Genomic DNA, 18,817 nt, shown 5'->3' with positions numbered 1-18,817 from the left:
GGATCAAACTACTGGTCAGGAAGTTCTTCCAGACCCAGAGAAAGGAAGAGGAAGAGAGACCGTTCTTCTTGTATGTGGCGTTCCACGACACCCACCGCTGTGGCCATTCCCAGCCGCAGTACGGAGCATTCTGTGAGAACTTTGGGAACGGCCAGAGTGGAATGGGGAGGATTCCAGATTGGAAGCCAGAATACTACAACCCAGACCAAGTCAAGGTAAGGATCTGGTGCTGGTTCTGTTGTACTCTGTTCTACGCTAATCTATTCTAAGACAGTGTATCACTTTCCACCTGCTATTTGAGAGTACTATCATTAATTATTTCATTGAATATAATATATGTAATATAACACTTACCCAGGTGCCCCAGTTCGTCCCAGACACCCCTGTAGCGAGAGCTGATTTGGCTGCCCAGTACACTACAGTTAGCAGACTGGACCAGGGTAAGAGGAGGAAGAACACACACACACACACACACACACACACACACACACACACACACACATGAATAGAGAGAGGAACACACACACACCGACATGAACAGAGAGAGGAACACACACACACACGAATAGAGAGAGGAACACACACACAGACATGAATAGAGAGAGGAACTCACACACACACACACACACACACACCGATATGAATAGAGAGAGGAACTCACACACACACACACACACACACCGATATGAATAGAGAGAGGAACACACACCGACACACACACACACACCGATATGAATAGAGAGAGGAACACACACGATATGAATAGAGAGAGGAACACACACACACACACACACACACCGATATGAATAGAGAGAGGAACACACACCGACACACACACACACACCGATATGAATAGAGAGAGGAACTCACACACACACACACCGATATGAATAGAGAGAGGAACACACACCGACACACACATGCAAGAACACTCACAGACGTATATTTGAAATCTATTTATTACATAGATAATACATGACAAGTAAACTTCTCCTCTGTAGGTATTAGTCTGATTCTACACCATGAATCCATCCATGGCCGTGTCCGAATACCCACACTAGCGTACTACATACTTAAACTGCATACTCATTTCTAGTAGAATTCACTCGTCTTTTCCCGCCTCACGTGTTTGACAACAGCTGATAATCAGATAAATTGACACACTACCAAAATGAACTAATGGAGGGAGTCAACGCAATCGCTCCTCACATGACCCATTCAGAGTTCTGTTTTCTACATTTCACAAACTATACTGAACAAAAATATAAACGCAACAATTTGAAACACTTTGTCTGAGTTACAGTTCATATAAGGAAACCAGTCGGTTGATATAGTGGTTAGAGCGTTGGACTAGTAACCGGAAGGTTGCAAGTTCAAACCCCCGAGCTGACAAGGTACAAATCTGTCGTTCTGCCCCTGAACAGGCAGTTAACCCACTGTTCCTAGGCCGTCATTGAAAATAAGAATTTGTTCTTAACTGACTTGCCTAGTTAAATAAAGGTAAAATAAAAAATAAAATAAAAATTAGGCCCTAATCTATGGATTTCACATGACTGGGAATACAGATATGCATCTGTTGGCCACATTACCTTAAAAAAAAATGGGCCTCACAATGGGCCTCAGGATCTCGTCACGGTATCTCTGTGCATTCAAATTGCCAATCGATAAAATGCAATTGTGTTCGTTGTCCGTAGCGTATGCCCGCCCATACCACAACCCCACCGCCACCATGGGGCTCTGTTCACAACGTGTCCTCATCTGTCTTCCATAGGTATTGGTCTGGTGCTGGCTGAGTTGAGGGAGGCTGGTTATGAGAATGACACCTTGGTGATCTACAGCTCTGATAACGGCATCCCTTTCCCCAACGGACGCACCAACCTGTACGGATCAGGCACCGCAGAACCCATGTTGGTGTCATCACCTGAACACAGGGAGAGATGGGGAGGAACCAGCCAGGCCTACGTCAGCCTACTGGGTGAGAGGGAGGGAGGGACCAGCCAGGCCTACGTCAGTCTACTGGGTGAGAGGGAGGGAGGGAGGGACCAGCCAGGCCTACGTCAGCCTACTGGGTGAGAGGGAGGGAGGAGGAGAGAGGGAGGGAGGAGGAGGGAGGGAGGGGGAGGGAGGGAGGGAGGGACCAGCCAGGACTACGTCAGCCTACTGGGTGAGAGGGAGGGAGGAGGAGGGAGGGAGGGACCAGCCAGGCCTACGTCAGCCTACTGGGTGAGAGGGAGGGAGGGGGGGATGGGAGGAGGGAGGGGGAGGGACCAGCCAGGCCTACGTCAGCCTACTGGGTGAGAGGGGGAGCAGGAGAGATGGGGAGGGAGAGATCAGCCAGGCCTACGTCAGCCTACTGGGTGAGAGGGAGGGAGGAGGAGGGAGGGAGGGACCAGCCAGGCCTACGTCAGCCTACTGGGTGAGAGGGAGGGAGGAGGGAGGGAGGGAGGGACCAGCCAGGCCTACGTCAGCCTACTGGGTGAGAGGGAGGGAGGGGGAGGGAGGAGGGAGGGAGGGACCAGCCAGGCCTACGTCAGCCTACTGGGTGAGAGGGGGAGAGGGAGGGAGGGACCAGCCAGGCCTACGTCAGCCTACTGGGTGAGAGGGGGAGCAGGAGAGAGGGAGGGAGGGAGGGACCAGCCAGGCCTACGTCAGCCTACTGGGTGAGAGGGAGGGAGGGAGGGAGGGAGGGACCAGCCAGGCCTACGTCAGCCTGGGTGAGAGGGGAGAGAGGGAGGGAGGGAGGGAGGGAGGGACCAGCCAGGCCTACGTCAGCCTACTGGGTGAGAGGGGGAGCAGGAGAGGGGAGGGAGGGAGGGACCAGCCAGGCCTACGTCAGCCTACTGGGTGAGAGGGGGAGCAGGAGGGATGGGGGGAGGGACCAGCCAGGCCTACGTCAGCCTACTGGGGGGGATGATGGTTGGAGGGGGGGAGAGGAGAGATGATGGTTGGGGGGGGAGAGAGATGGAGGGAGGAGAGAGAGAATGATGGTTGGAGGGAGGGAGAGAGAGAGTGATGGTTGGAGGGAGGAGAGAGAGAGAGTGATGGTTGGAGGGAGGGAGAGAGAGAGTGATGGTTGGAGGGAGGGAGAGAGAGAATGATGGTTGGAGGGAAAGAGAGAGAGAGATGGTTGGAGGGAGGGAGAGAGAATGTTGGTTGGAGGGAGGGAGAGAGAATGATGGTTGGAGGGAGGGAGAGAGAATGTTGGTTGGAGGGAGGGAGAGAGAGAGAGATGATGGTTGGAGGGAGAGAGAGAGGGAGGGAGGGAGAGAGAATGTTGGTTGGAGGGAGGGAGAGAGAGAGAATGATGGTTGGAGGGAGGGAGCGAGAGAGAATGATGGTTGGAGGGAGGGAGAGAGAGAGAATGATGGTTGGAGGGAAAGAGAGAGAGAGATGAAAATGGAGGAGGGAAGAAGGTATTGGTGGATTGACTGATAATAGCTGGGGAGAATGAATTAATGGATGTGTGGATGTATTTCTTGATGCATGTGTAATACCACTGTTACCATTAGGGGGAGACATAACTACCTTTCTACGGTATATGTTTGGGAGATCACATCAAATCAAATCAAATTTTATTTGTCACATACACATGGTTAGCAGATGTTAATGCGAGTGTAGCGAAATGCTTGTGCTTCTAGTTCCGACAATGCAGTAATAACGAGCAAGTAATCTAACTAACAATTCCAAAAAACTACTGTCTTATACACAGTGTAAGGGGATAAAGAATATGTACATAAGGATATATGAATGAGTGATGGTACAGAGCAGCATAGGCAAGATACAGTAGATGATATCGAGGAAAGGAGGAATTTAAAAGGATTTTAAAAGTAATTTAACCACTATGTTTAAATCTCAATTAGCCTTTCCACGATTCCTCACACCCTCTCTCTTCTTTCTCAAAGCCCATTGGTGGAGAAGTTCAGAGGGGGAAAACCTTGTTCTCCTCCAATGTGCTTTAAAGGAGGCAAGGAAATTGGATGTGAGAAGTCACAGGAAGATAAATTGTGATAGAACCTAACCATCTCTCCCTCTCTACCTCCCTCCAGACATCACCCCCACCTTACTGGACTGGTTCTCCATCCCGTACCCCTCATACTTCCTCCCGGGCACCCCCACCACCCCTGTCAGCCTCACAGGCCGCTCCCTCCTCCCTGCCCTCGTCACCGAACCCTCACCTGCTGCCTGGCACACTGTCTATGCCAGGTAAAACCCTCACCCACCGCCTGGCACACCGTCTACGCCAGGTAAAACCCTCACCCGCTGCCTGGCACACTGTCTATGCCAGGTAAAACCCTCACCCGCTGCCTGGCACACTGTCTATGCCAGGTAAAACCCTCACCCACTGCCTGGCACACTGTCTATGCCAGGTAAAACCCTCACCCACCGTCTACGCCAGGTAAAACCCTCACCCGCTGCCTGGCACACTGTCTACGCCAGGTAAAACCCTCACCCGCTGCCAGGCACACTGTCTACGCCAGGTAAAACCCTCACCCGCTGCCTGGCACACTGTCTATGCCAGGTAAAACCCTCACCTGCTGCCTGGCACACCGTCTATGCCAGGTAAAACCCTCACCCGCTGCCTGGCACACAGTCTATGCCAGGTAAAACCCTCACCCATCTACGCCAGGTAAAACCTCCCCCACTGCTTGGCACACCGTCTATGCCAGGTAAAAAACCTCACCCGCTGCCTGGCACACCGTCTATGCCAGGTAAAACCCTCACCCCTGGCACACTGTCTATGCCAGGTAAAACCCTCAGGTAAAAAACCCTCCCCCACTGCCTGGCACACTGTCTATGCCAGGTAAAACCCTCACCCGCTGCCTGGCACACTGTCTATGCCAGGTAAAACCCTCACCCGCTGCCTGGCACACCGTCTATGCCAGGTAAAACCCTCACCCCTGCCTGGCACACAGTCTATGCCAGGTAAAACCCTCACCCACTGCCTCTATGCCAGGTAAAACCCTCCCCACTGCTTGGCACACCGTCTATGCCAGGTAAAACCCTCCCCCGCTGCCTGGCACACCGTCTATGCCAGGTAAAAACCCTCACCCGCTGCCTGGCACACTGTCTATGCCAGGTAAAACCCTCACCCACTGCCTGGCACACTGTCTATGCCAGGTAAAACCCTCACCTGCTGCCAGGCACACTGTCTATGCCAGGTAAAACCCTCCCCCACTGCCTGGCACACTGTCTACGCCAGGTAAAACCCTCACCCCACTGCCTGGCACACCGTCTATGCCAGGTAAAACCCTCACCCACTGCCTGGCACACTGTCTATGCCAGGTAAAACCCTCACCCGCTGCCTGGCACACTGTCTATGCCAGGTAAAACCCTCACCCGCTGCCAGGCACACTGTCTATGCCAGGTAAAACCCTCACCTGCTGCCAGGCACACTGTCTATGCCAGGTAAAACCCTCCCCCGACTGATATATATATATATATATATATATATATATAGGGTGATTTCCCAGACACTGTGATTACACCTACTGTAGTCCTGGACTTAACAGCATGTTCCATGCAGATTCTCCGTTGAGGATGATTTTTAGTTCAGGACTAGTTAGAATCTGTGTCCGGGAAACTGGCCCATAGTGTGAACTGGCCCATAGTGTGAACTGGCCCATAGTGTGAACTGGCCCATAGTGTGAACTGGCCCATAGTGTGAACTGGCCCATAGTGTGAACTGGCCCATAGTGTGAACTGGCCCATAGTGTGAACTGGCCCGTGTGAACTGGCCCATAGTGTGAACTGGCCCATAGTGTGAACTGGCCCATAGTGTGAACTGGCCCATAGTGTGAACTGTGTGAACTGGCCCATAGTGTGAACTGGCCCATAGTGTGAACTGGCCCATAGTGAACTGGCCCATAGTGTGAACTGGCCCATAGTGTGAACTGGCCCATAGTTCTTTCTTTGTGTGTATTAGGTAACACTTTGATTACTGGCCCTTATTAGTGTGAACTGGCCCTTATTACTGTTTATTATTATTTCAGTCTAACTGGCCCATAGTGTGAACTGGCCCAGTCTAACATAGTGTGATTACAGGGTCCTTATTACTGTTTATTATTATTGGCCCATAGTGTGAACTGGCCCATAGTGTTTATTATTATTTCAACTGGCCCATAGTGTGATTACAGGGTCCTTAGTGTGACTGTTTATTATTATTTCAGTCTAACGAGTATTGTGATTACAGGGTCCTTATTACTGTTTATTATTATTTCAGTCTAGTGTGATTACTGTTTATTATTATTTCAGTCCATAGTATTGTGATTACAGGGTCCTTATTACTGTTTATTATTATTTCAGTCTAACGTATTGTGATTACAGGGTCCTTATTACTGTTTATTATTATTTCAGTCTAACGAGTATTGTGATTACAGGGTCCTTATTACTGTTTATTATTATTTCAGTCTAACGAGTATTGTGATTACAGTCCTTATTACTGTTTATTATTATTTCAGTCTAACGTGATTACAGGGTCCTTATTACTGTTTATTATTATTTCAGTCTAACGTATTGTGATTACTCCTTATTACTTTTTATTATTATTTTGTATTGTGATTACAGGGTCCTTATTACTGTTTATTATTATTTCAGTCTACAGGGTTACCCTTATTACTGTTTATTATTATTTCAGTCTAACGAGTATTGTGATTACAGGGTCCTTATTACTGTTTATTATTATTTCAGTCTAACGGTTACAGGGTCCTTATTACTGTTTATTAGTTATTTCAGTCCTTATTTCAGTCTAACAGAGTATTGTGATTACAGGGTCCTTATTACTGTTTATTATTTCATTATTTCAGTCCTTATTACTGTTTATTATTATTTCAGTCTAACGAGTATTGTGATTACAGGGTCCTTATTACTGTTTATTATTATTTCAGTCTAACGAGTATTGTGATTACAGGGTCCTTATTACTGTTTATTATTATTTATTACTGTTTATTATTTCATTATTTCAGTCTAACGAGTATTGTGATTACAGGGTCCTTATTACTGTTTCATTATTATTTCAGTCTAACGAGTATTGTGATTACAGGGTCCTTATTACTGTTTATTATTATTTCAGTCTAACGAGTATTGTGATTACAGGGTCCTTATTACTGTTTATTATTATTTCAGTCTAACGAGTATTGTGATTACAGGGTCCTTATTACTGTTTCATTATTATTTCAGTCTAACGAGTATTGTGATTACAGGGTCCTTATTACTGTTTATTATTATTTCAGTTATTGTGATTACAGGGTCCTTATTACTGTTTATTATTATTTCAGTCTAACGAGTATTGTGATTACAGGGTCCTTATTACTGTTTATTATTATTTCAGTCTAACGAGTATTGTGATTACAGGGTCCTTATTACTGTTTATTATTATTTCAGTCTAACGAGTATTGTGATTACAGGGTCCTTATTACTGTTTATTATTATTTCAGTCTAACGAGTATTGTGATTACAGGGTCCTTATTACTGTTTATTATTATTTCAGTCTAACGAGTATTGTGATTACAGGGTCCTTATTACTGTTTATTATTATTTCAGTCTAACGAGTATTGTGATTACAGGGTCCTTATTACTGTTTCATTATTATTTCAGTCTAACTGTTTATTATTATTTCAGTCTAGTATTGTGATTACAGGGTCCTTATTACTGTTTATTATTATTTCAGTCTAACGAGTATTGTGATTACAGGGTCCTTATTACTGTTTATTATTATTTCAGTCTAACTGAGTATTGTGATTACAGGGTCCTTATTACTGTTTATTATTATTTCAGTCTAACTGTTTATTATTATTTCAGTATTGTGATTACAGGGTCCTTATTACTGTTTATTATTATTTCAGTCTAACTGTTTCAGTATTGTGATTACAGGGTCCTTATTACTGTTTATTATTATTTCAGTCTAACGAGTATTGTGATTACAGGGTCCTTATTACTGTTTATTATTATTTCAGTCTAACGAGTATTGTGATTACAGGGTCCTTATTACTGTTTCATTATTATTTCAGTCTAACGAGTATTGTGATTACAGGGTCCTTATTACTGTTTATTATTATTTCAGTCTAACGATTACTCATTACTACACTGTACTTTGGATTAGTGCTTTTTAAATGTTTTCTTTGTTCTTCCGCACTGTCTACGGCAGCCAGTCCCTCCATGAGGTGACCATGTACTACCCTATCCGCTCCATCCACCAGGGGGCGTACCGCCTGCTCCACAACCTCCACTACCGCATGCCCTTCCCCATAGACCAGGACTTCTACGTCTCTCCCACCTTCCAGGACCTGTTGAACAACACCCTGACCGGACGGCCCACAGGCTGGTTCAAGACCCTGCAACAATACTACTACAGGTACTGGTAAAATACTATTATACACTATATTATACACTATTATATTATACACGAGTATACTATATTATACACTATTATATTATACACGAGTATACTATATTATACACTATTATATTATACACTATTATACTATATTATACACTATTATATTATTATACACTATTATACTATATTTTACACTATTATATTATACACTAGTATACTATATTTTACACTATTATATTATACACTAGTATACTATATTATACTATACACTATTATATTATACACTATTATATTATAAACTATTAAACTATATTTTACACTATTATATTATACACTAGTATACTATATTATATTTTACACTATTATATTACACACTAGTATAATATATTATACACTAGTATACTATATTTTACACTATTATATATCTGAATAACACCCAGGCCAGACGGCCCACAGGCTGGTTCAAGACCCTGCAACAGTACTACTACAGGTACTTTTTGAAGGAGATCCCTTTATGTATCTGAGTTTAGAGAGGACAGATAGACATAGTGAGGAGGACAGATAGACATAGTGAGGAGGACAGATAGACATAGTGAGGAGGACAGATAGACATAGTGAGGAGGACAGATAGACATAGTGAGGAGGACAGATAGACATAGTGAGGAGGACAGATAGACATAGTGAGGAGGACAGATAGACATAGTGAGGAGGACAGATAGACATAGTGAGGAGGACAGATAGACATAGTGAGGAGGACAGATAGACATAGTGAGGAGGACAGATAGACATAGTGAGGAGGACAGATAGACATAGTGAGGAGGACAGATAGACATAGTGAGGGGAGTAGAAACCCCAGAGAACCCCCGTCGCTGCGGTGGCGTTTGTGGTTCGGAGTCAGGAGCTTAGACCGATACATCGAACACTATTATACTAGACTATAAACCGGGATCTTTGGGTCCTGGATGCTGATTGGCTGAAACAACTTTTCAGCCGTATGTACAGTGCATTTGGAAAGTATTCAGACCCCTTGACTTTTTCCACATTTTGTTACGTTACAGCCTTATTCTAAAATGGATTAAATTGTTGTTTTTTCTCATCAATCTACACACCATGATGATAAAGCAAAAACAGGTTTTTAGAAATGTTTGTGAATAAAATAACTGAAATAACACATTTACATAAGTATTCAGACCCTTTACTCATAAAGGCCTGCTTGGTGGAGTGCTGCAGAGATGGTTGCCCTTCTGGAAGTTTCTCCCATCTCCACAGAGGAACTGTGGAGCTCTGTCAGAGTGACCATTGGGTTCTTGGTCACCACCCTGACTTGGGCCCTTTTCCCCGATTGCTCAGTTTGGCCGGGCGGTCAGCTCTAGCAAGAGTCTTGGTGGTTCTAAACTTCCTCCATTTAAGAATGATGGATGCCACTGTTCTTGGGGACCATCAATGCTGCATAAATGTTTTGGTACCCTTCCCCAGATCTGTGCCCCGACACAATCCTGTCTTGAAACTCTAAGGACAAATCCTTCAACCTCATGGCTTGGTTTTTGCTTTGACATGCACTGTCAACTGTTGGACCTTATGTAGACAGGTGTGTGCCTTTCCAAATCATGTCCAATCAATTGATTGGAGTCCGCCTGTGGTAAATTCAAGTTGTAGAAACATCTCAAGGATGATCAATGGAAACAGAAAGGACCGGAGCTCAATTTTGAGTCTCATAGCAAAGGTTCTGAATAATTATGTAAGTAAGGTATCTGTTTTTTATGTCTAAAAACCTGTTTTCACTTTGTCATTACAGGGTATTGTGTGTAGATTGAGGATTTTTATTGATTTAATCCATTTTAGAATAAGGCTGTAACGTAACAAAATGTGGAAAAAGTCAAGGGGTCTGAATACTTTTCCGAATGCACTGTATATCAGACATTATAAACTGTGTGGTTCCAGCCCTGAATGCTGATTGGCTGACATCCGTGGTATATCAGACATTATAAACTGTGTGGTTCCAGCCCTGAATGCTGATTGGCTGACATCCGTGGTATATCAGACATTATAAACTGTGTGGTTCCAGCCCTGAATGCTGATTGGCTGACATCCGTGGTCTATCAGACCGTACACCACATGTATGATGACAACATGTATTTTTACTGCTCTAATTACATTGGTAACCAGTTTATAATAGCAAAAGGCACCTCGGGGGTTTGCGGTATAGCCAATATTTAATTATTATTATTTTTTTTTAACTAGGCAAGTCAGTTAAGAACAAATTCTTATTTTCAATGACAGCCTACCGGGGAACAGTGGGTTAACTGCCTGTTCAGGGCAGAACGACAGATTTGTACTATGTCAGCTCGGGGATTTGAACTTGCAACCTTTCAGCTGCTAGTCCAACGCTCTAGCCACTAGGCTACCCTACCGCCCCATATACCATGGCTACGGGCTGTATCCGGGCACTCTGCGATGCGTCGTGCATAAGAACAGCCCTTGGCCATGGTATATTGGCCATATACCACACCCCCTCGTGCCTTATTGCTTCAATATACCACGGTTGTGCAAAAATACTTGTTTACTGTTCTATTGATGTTGGTAACCAGTTTATAATAGCAATAAGGCACCTCGGGGGGGTTGAGGGATATGTCAATAGACCACACACACCTTTGGGCCTTAATTATTATCTATTATGTAGCGGTATAAGAACAGTAGTACCATTTTCATTACCATAGAAATGAAACCATACAATATAAAAACTATACAATATAAAATAAAGGGTTCTATATACAATATAAAGGCTATACAATATAAAGGATAGGAGTCTATATACAATATAAAACTATACAATATAAAGCATAGGATTCTATATACAATATAAAAACTATACAATATAAAACTATACAATATAAAATAAAGGGTTCTATATACAATATAAAACTATACAATATAAAGGATAGGATTCTATATACAATATAAAACTATAAAACTATATAATATAAAACTATACAATATAAAGGATAGGATTCTATATACAATATAAAACTATACAATATAAAATAAAGGGTTCTATATATAATATAAAACTATACAATATAAAGGATAGGATTCTATATACAATATAAAACTATACAATATAAAACTATACAATATAAAATAAAGGGTTCTATATATAATATAAAACTATACAATATAAAACTATACAATATAAAACTATACAATATAAAACTATACAATATAAAATAAAGGGTTCTATATACAATATAAAGCATCGGAGTCTATAAACAATATAAAGGCTATACAATATAAAATAAAGGGTTCTATATCTATGATACTACTATTACCATAGAAATATAATGAATAGAATGGCCTTGGAACCTCTAACCCTGGAAATTCATTCTATTTCTATGACTACTACAGGGACCGCTGGGAGCTTTTTGACTTGCGGTCGGACCCAGAGGAGGCTGTGAACCTGGCTGGGGACCCGGCTCTCGCCCCGGTCCTGGAGAGCCTCAGAGACAGGTTAGTATTACTGTTCTATAGGGATATTATGGATCGATTATTGTATCATTGATATGGATATTATGGAGGGTTGCAAAATTCCCAGAAATCCGGTTTGGAAGATTCCCAGAACCAGGATGGAATAAGCAAGAAATATGGAATTCTTCAAACACAAACTTGGGAATTTCGAGAAAGCCAAACCATTTTCCCCTTGGGGGTATTTCTTATGTTATAGCTTATGTTATTTGTTATGGTAATTATTTCCTAATGTAATGTTGCCAGGCTGCTGAAGTGGCAGTGGGACACTGGGGATCCGTGGGTCTGTGGACCAGACGCTGTGCTGGAGGACAAACTGGAACCACACTGTCGACCGCTCTACAACGGACTCTGACCGCAACTAGACCACAACTGGACTTTGATTTATTGTGGATCCAATCATATTTATTTTATAAAGCCCTTTTAACATCAGCAGTAGTCACAGTGTGATTCATAGTTAGCCGGCCTGAACCTCCACAGAGCAATCAATGCAGAAGAAGAATCACAGTGGCCAGGAACATCTCCCTAGAAAGAAGGACTCTAGGAAGTAAGATGGAGAGGAATCCGGCTCCAACGATGACCCATCCTTTTCTGGCTGTACCAGGTAGAGGTTAAGAGTACGTGGCCATTAAGAGTACATGTGGCCATTAAGAGTACATGTGGCCATTAAGAGTACATGTGGCCATTAAGAGTACATGTGGCCATTAAGAGTACATGTGGCCATTAAGAGTACATGTGGCCATTAAGAGTACATGTGACCATTAAGAGTACATGTGGCCATTAAAGGGGTACTTGGGGATTTTGTGCCAGCCACAGCTGTCTTTATTTTAATGTGAGTTATAACCCATGAGTTATGACTATAGGGCCAGGAGTTTTGACCAGAAACCACCTCGTGACCTGAACAGGAAGAACTATGGGTTGTGATTAAGACCATCGATGGCTGAAAAACAAAACAAGCTTCAGTGCAAATGTTCTGGATTTCATACAATGTATGTTTTGTATGATGTCAGTTTGACAACATCTAGATGTCGTTGGGATTTGATGTATGTTTTGTATGATGTCAGTTTGACAACATCTAGATGTCGTTGGGATTTGATGTATGTTTTGTATGATGTCAGTTTGACAACATCTAGATGTCGTTGGGATTTGATGTATTTTGTCAAATAAAGTATTTTTTTGCTTCTCCTGTTTGTTGTTTATTTCATCATAATGTCATCTGTATTTAAGTTCTTAAAAGCTGATATAGTTCTATGAACTAGTTGGAGCATCACGGTTTAAAGTCTCTCTCTCTCTCTTGGGTATCAAACTTATATTTGGGGATGGGATGAACGGAAATGTAAGAAGGAAACAGAAATGTTCTGTTTTACTAACAGACCTTTTCATTCCAAGCTTGTGTTAATTATTTCTGATGAAAAACGCATGTGTGATAGGCTACGTAGGCCTAACAGTGCACTGAAAACATATTTTATAGTCCAAGAGGAAATTCTAGGATTGTTTCTAGGCTATATTATATCAGCCTGTTGCATGTGGATCACACAAGTCGGCTACCATCAGATCCGGCTGAATCACAAGAACCACAGACGATTTGATTCAGCGATTCGTTTTAAATCAGACTACTCAGTTCCAGTCGCGTTATTTGGTCAGATTATTGATGATATTGGAGATGGCCTTTGATCAGCACTTTTAAGTTAACCTAGTTTAAAAAATAAAAAGTTAATTATTATATTCCCATTTGGTCATGTATGGATGACAAGGTGGTATTTAATGAGGATCCCCATTAGCTGATAGCATCAGCTCCTCTTCCTGGGGTCCAACACAAACCATGACAATACAGAACAGTAATAGACAAGAACAGCTCAAGGACAGAACATCATTTTTTTTTAAATGGCACATGTAGCCTACATATCAATACATACAGTACACCCAAACTATCACATCGGGGAGAGGCGTTGTGCCTTGGTGTTGCTTTATCTGTTTTTTTAAACCAGGTTTGCTGTTCTTTTCAGCAATAAGAGATGGGAGTTCCCTTCAATAATGACTATATAATACTGTACGCTTTCTTGAATTTGTTCAGTATTTGGGGACTGTAAAACAAAAGACCCCTGGTGACATGTCTAGTGGGTTAAGTGTGTGTGTCAGACCTGTGTGTAAATTGAGCCCTCTGATTACAATGAAGAGCAAGACGTGCCGCTCTGTTCTGGGCCAACTGCAGCTTGACCACACGACTGGGCAATAATCAAGAGAAGATTAAACTAGAGCCCACACTTGCTTTTTGGAGTGAGGTGTCATAAAAGCAGATCATTATTTATTACGGACAGACAGACCTCTCCCCATCTTTACAACCGTTGAATATTTATGTTTTGACCATGACAGTTTAGAATCTAAGGTAACACCAAGTCATTTAGTCTCAACTTGTTCAGCAGCCACACCATTCATTGGTTATATAGGCTGTTATCTAAAAATGGGGATCTTTTATTACACTGTTGTGGAGGTACGGGGTTCTACAGAAGGATAAACTAACAACTGAAAACGTGTGCTTTTTAGGAAAGCCTATAATTTACGAGCACTTGAACACATTTCCTAATCCATTCAGTGGGCTGTCTCTCTCCTGTCTCTCTCCTGTCTCTCTCTCTCTCTCTCCTGTCTCTCTCCTGTCTCTCTCCTGTCTCTCTCCTGTCTTTCTCTCTCTCTCCTGTCTCTCTCCTGTCTCTCTCCTGTCTCTCTCCTGTCTCTCTCTCTCTGTCTCTCTCCTGTCTCTCTCTCCTGTCTCTCTCCTGTCTCTCTCCTGTCTCTCTCCTCCTCTCTCTCTCTCTCTCCTGTCTCTCTCCTGTCTCTCTCCTGTCTCTCTCTCTCTCTCTCCTGTCTCTCTCCTGTCTCTCTCCTGTCTCTCTCTCTGTCTCTCTCCTGTCTCTCTCTCTCCTGTCTCTCTCCTGTCTCTCTCTCCTGTCTCTCTCTGTCTCTCTCCTGTCTCTCTCCTGTCTCTCTCTCCTGTCTCTCTCCCTGTCTCTCTCCTGTCTCTCTCCTGTCTCTCTCCTGTCTCTCTCCTGTCTCTCTCCTGTCTCTCTCCTGTCTCTCTCCTGTCTCTCTCTCCTGTCTCTCTCCTGTCTCTCTCTCTCTCTCTCCTGTCTCTCTCCTGTCTCTCTCCTGTCTCTCTCCTGTCTCTCTCCTGTCTCTCTCCTGTCTCTCTCCTGTCTCTCTCCTGTCTCTCTCTCCTGTCTCTCTCCTGTCTCTCTCCTGTCTCTCTCCTGTCTCTCTCTCCTGTCTCTCTCCTGTCTCTCTCCTGTCTCTCTCCTGTCTCTCTCCTGTCTCTCTCCTGTCTCTCTCCTGTCTCTCTCTCTGTCTCTCTCCTGTCTCTCTCCTGTCTCTCTCTCTCCTGTCTCTGTCTCTCCCTGTCTCTCTCCTGTCTCTCTCTCTGTCTCTCTCCTGTCTCTCTCCTGTCTCTCTCCTCTGTCTCTCTCCTGTCTCTCTCCTGTCTCTCTCCTGTCTCTCTCTCCTGTCTCTCTCCCTGTCTCTCTCCTGTCCTCTCTCTCTCCTGTCTCTCTCCTGTCTCTCTCCTGTCTCTCTCCTGTCTCTCTCCTGTCTCTCTCCTGTCTCTCTCCTGTCTCTCTCTCCTGTCTCTCTCCTGTCTCTCCTGTCTCTCTCCTGTCTCTCTCCTGTCTCTCTCCTGTCTCTCTCCTGTCTCTCTCCTGTCTCTCTCCTGTCTCTCTCCTGTCTCTCTCTGTCTCTCTCCTGTCTCTCTCCTGTCTCTCTCTCTCTCCTGTCTCTCTCCTGTCTCTCTCCCTGTCTCTCTCCTGTCTCTCTCCTGTCTCTCTCCTGTCTCTCTCCTGTCTCTCTCTCCCTGTCTCTCTCCTGTCTCTCTCTCCTGTCTCTCTCCTGTCTCTCTCCTGTCTCTCTCCTGTCTCTCTCCTGTCTCTCTCCTGTCTCTCTCCTGTCTCTCTCCTGTCTCTCTCCTGTCTCTCTCTCCTCTCCTGTCTCTCTCCTGTCTCTCTCCTGTCTCTCTCCTGTCTCTCTCCTGTCTCTCTCCTGTCTCTCTCCTGTCTCTCTCCTGTCTCTCTCCTGTCTCTCTCTCTCTATCCCATTTCTGTAAAGTTAAAGCATCTGAAGCTGGACCATTTATGACGAAATTCAAGTCATATGCCAATAAACGTAATTTACTTTCTAGTTTTCAAGAAACAGATGAGGATCGGTGTGATGTCACTATGTCAACCTCCCCAAACACAGGGGTAAAGAGAAAACGCAATACATCCGGATTGGATTGTTCATCTGCGTGCGTAAAGATGAATCATTCAATCTTTCTGATCCAATTGACAGGTCACGATCGCGCCGCGCGCCTATATAAAACGGTCACAACATTCGAGAACACCCAACCAACGGAAGAACCCGCCAACAAGAACGTCCGTTGATATTGGTAACCTAGGCTACAGCTCACCAGAGAAGAAGACAAGAACAGAAGAACCAAAAACATCCCGACGACAACCGAACCAACCAACCGAACCGAACCAACCAACCGAACCAACCAAACCGAACCAACATTCCATCCAGCTGCGTAAAAAAGGCGTCACGAGATGGAGAGGTCTGTTAGATTCGCCGTGGTGTGCGTCGGTATCTCCATGCTTATCTCGTGCCACCCTATCGAGGCGTGGTACAAGCAGTCCACCGGACCGAGCTACCACTCGGTCGGCCGAGCCTCGGGTCTGCTGTCCGGGATCCGGAGGTCCCCGTACATCCGGAGGTCTGAGTCAGAAGAAACGGTGATGGACAGCGGGGAGAACACCGGCACCGAGAACAACTTGGTGACTGACGGTAACCGACAGACCCCGGTGCTCAAAAACATGGTAAGTGTGATTTGCGAGGTAAAATCGTTGAATTAAAGTCTAAGGTAGATGGAACCCAAAGAGAGGCCCTATTAGGTCTATATGTGGTAAAATACAGTACATTTCTGCTGAGATTCTACCTGCACGCAAATTAATGAAGTGAATTGATTACCATTATAACAATGGCCAAATTTGACAATGTATTTTTGGGGGGCAAAGTGCCGTAGTCACATTTAAAAGTTGAAACATCTTTTAAACGTGAGATTATATAAATTGGAAGTAGCGCGCCAGATATCAGACCACTGCGTAAAAGGCGCTGTCCTTCAGCACCAAAGAGACGCGCAACTTGCCTACTGTCAGAGAAATTAAACCGTTTAAGCAGTCTTTATACCCGATAAAATACATTGTAGACTATAGGCTAGACCTACTTGAATAATAGCCTATAAATAGTAACCTGAATGTGACAAAAACTGAACTAAAACCAACCTTTGACAAGACAAAATGTCTCAGTAGTCGGGCTATATTTCAATGTGACAATAAGTACAAATCATTTTCATTTCTTGAACATTTGTATCCATTTCTATTTTTCTAAATTTCAGCACATTTTCCCCAAACAGGTCTACTTTAATGTGCCACAATTAATGACTGAACATAATTTAACTCGCCGTTTCTGTCTCAGGCTATCTGTGTGACAGACATCTCTCCCAACCTGAAGAGCTGCGAGCTGCTGCGGGACGGGACCAGTACGTTCCAGTGCAAGGCTGACGTGTTCCTCTCCCTGGACACGCTGGACTGCCTGGCCGCGTGAGACCAACCAATCTCCCGCCGGCGCCAACAACAACAGTTGACTTTCCGCGAGGTGTAGACGGGCGAGAACGCAGGCAGCGTGAGAGGAAAAAGGACCGGTGATTGATGATGACATTGAATGTTTTCTCATCATTTATATATATATATATAAAAAAACGGATGTGAATAATGTCTGTTTAATACTAGCGGTGTACAACAAAACAAAAAAAAGACAACGAAAAACCCAAAGTGAAATGTGTGTGAGAGAACGTTGTTACTAGGCTACAAAGCTATCTTTTGTCCCCCCCCACACTCCCCTATACTCCTATGCCGACCCCCACCCAGACCCTCCCTTGTAGGTTACCTGCGTTGCCTAATGTAGGCTATTATTACATGTTCATAAATCGTTGCCTGCTGAGCAGAACCTGTCCAAGTACTTTTATTTATTTTATTAAAATGAACAAATATTGCTAATTTGGTTGGTGTACATTTGTATTTATGCTTGACTGATAGTAGCCTAGGCTACATATTCATTGTGGAAACAAATGAAGATGTTCTTTTGTGCAGTTGGACCTAGCCTATTTCGAAGCCTCAGCAACAGAAATCACTTATATTGAAGTATTTTCATCCTGACAATGTTTTTCACTGAAGCAAATTTTTCTGCAGTCAGTTGCACTACATAGCCTATTCTAAACTGGGTAGTTAGAGCCCTGAATGCTGATTGGCTGAAAGCCATGGTATATCAGACCATATACCATGAGTATGACAACAAGTACTGTTCGAATTACATTGGTAACAAAGTTTATAACAGCAATAAGGCACCTCAGGGGTTTGTTGTATATGGCCAATATACCACGGCTAAGGGCTGTATCAAGGCACTCCTCAGTGTGTCGTGCTTAAGAACAGCCCTTAGCCGTGGTATATTGCATATATACCACACCGCCCTCAGGCCTTATTACTTAAATCTGCTTTGTTTACTTCCTAAAAATGACGACACGGCCAGTAAACAAACGACTCCGAAACATTCAAATAATTATTTCATCGGCATAGCCAATTAATCTGAAGACACCAAGGTCAAGTTATTTCACAAGATCAACTGAATTATAATCCAATTCTGTCTCCAAATCTCAACCCAAAAACTCAAGATTAAAATGTTAGATGACAGAAGCATATAAAACAGAATTTAAATACTACAAGGCCTACATAAAAAGGTACTTTTTTACCCCCCAATATCCCCATAAACGGGCACAATTAGGAATGATTCTTATAAATACATAATGGTAAGATTTTATTTCTCAAATGCTTAGACAATAGTTTGATAGAAATAGTCTTCCAACAGATACTTGTCTGTTGAGCAACTTAA

At 43.6% G+C, this 18,817-nt stretch overlaps 3 protein-coding genes across 4 annotated transcripts in view; 2 read left to right on the top strand and 1 right to left on the bottom strand.

The window, feature by feature from the left end:
* On the top strand, positions 1-13,037 carry sgsh (N-sulfoglucosamine sulfohydrolase (sulfamidase); the record flags this gene model as incomplete). Its single annotated transcript, XM_042318289.1, is given in 7 exon segments — positions 1-215; positions 359-440; positions 1,772-2,020; positions 4,047-4,203; positions 8,144-8,350; positions 11,738-11,839; positions 12,101-13,037. Coding segments are annotated over 7 exon segments (1,121 nt in total), but the record flags the coding sequence as incomplete, so codon positions are not given.
* A 3,010-nt stretch (positions 13,038-16,047) lies between these two features.
* npb (neuropeptide B) lies at positions 16,048-17,928 on the top strand. Its single transcript, XM_024405664.2, has 2 exons — positions 16,048-16,689; positions 17,348-17,928. Exons 1-2 carry the CDS (start codon positions 16,420-16,422, stop codon positions 17,474-17,476), a joined length of 399 nt encoding a protein of 132 aa, XP_024261432.1. The 5' UTR covers positions 16,048-16,419; the 3' UTR covers positions 17,477-17,928.
* Positions 17,929-18,725: 797 nt separating this feature from the next.
* LOC121845929 (guanine nucleotide-binding protein G(o) subunit alpha-like) overlaps positions 18,726-18,817 on the bottom strand; it is a 63,586-nt gene continuing 63,494 nt past the window's right edge. For both annotated transcript variants that reach the window (XR_006082861.1, XM_042318272.1), the window contains one exon: positions 18,726-18,817. This exon is cut by the window's right edge. The gene's annotated coding sequence lies outside the window, so the exon portion shown is untranslated.

The sequence above is a fragment of the Oncorhynchus tshawytscha genome, unplaced genomic scaffold (assembly GCF_018296145.1).
Source record: "Oncorhynchus tshawytscha isolate Ot180627B unplaced genomic scaffold, Otsh_v2.0 Un_contig_4324_pilon_pilon, whole genome shotgun sequence".
Classification (NCBI taxonomy): domain Eukaryota; kingdom Metazoa; phylum Chordata; class Actinopteri; order Salmoniformes; family Salmonidae; genus Oncorhynchus; species Oncorhynchus tshawytscha.
Note: the sequence above shows the minus strand (reverse complement) of the source record. Positions and strands in the feature narration are given on the sequence as shown.

Excerpts from the sequence above, each read along its gene's own strand:
- npb (XM_024405664.2), top strand. The coding sequence starts at position 16,420 with ATGGAGAGGTCTGTTAGATTCGCCGTGGTGTGCGTCGGTATCTCCATG. Across the intron at positions 16,690-17,347 it reads CCCCGGTGCTCAAAAACATG|GCTATCTGTGTGACAGACAT; the intron begins GTAAGTGTGATT and ends TTTCTGTCTCAG.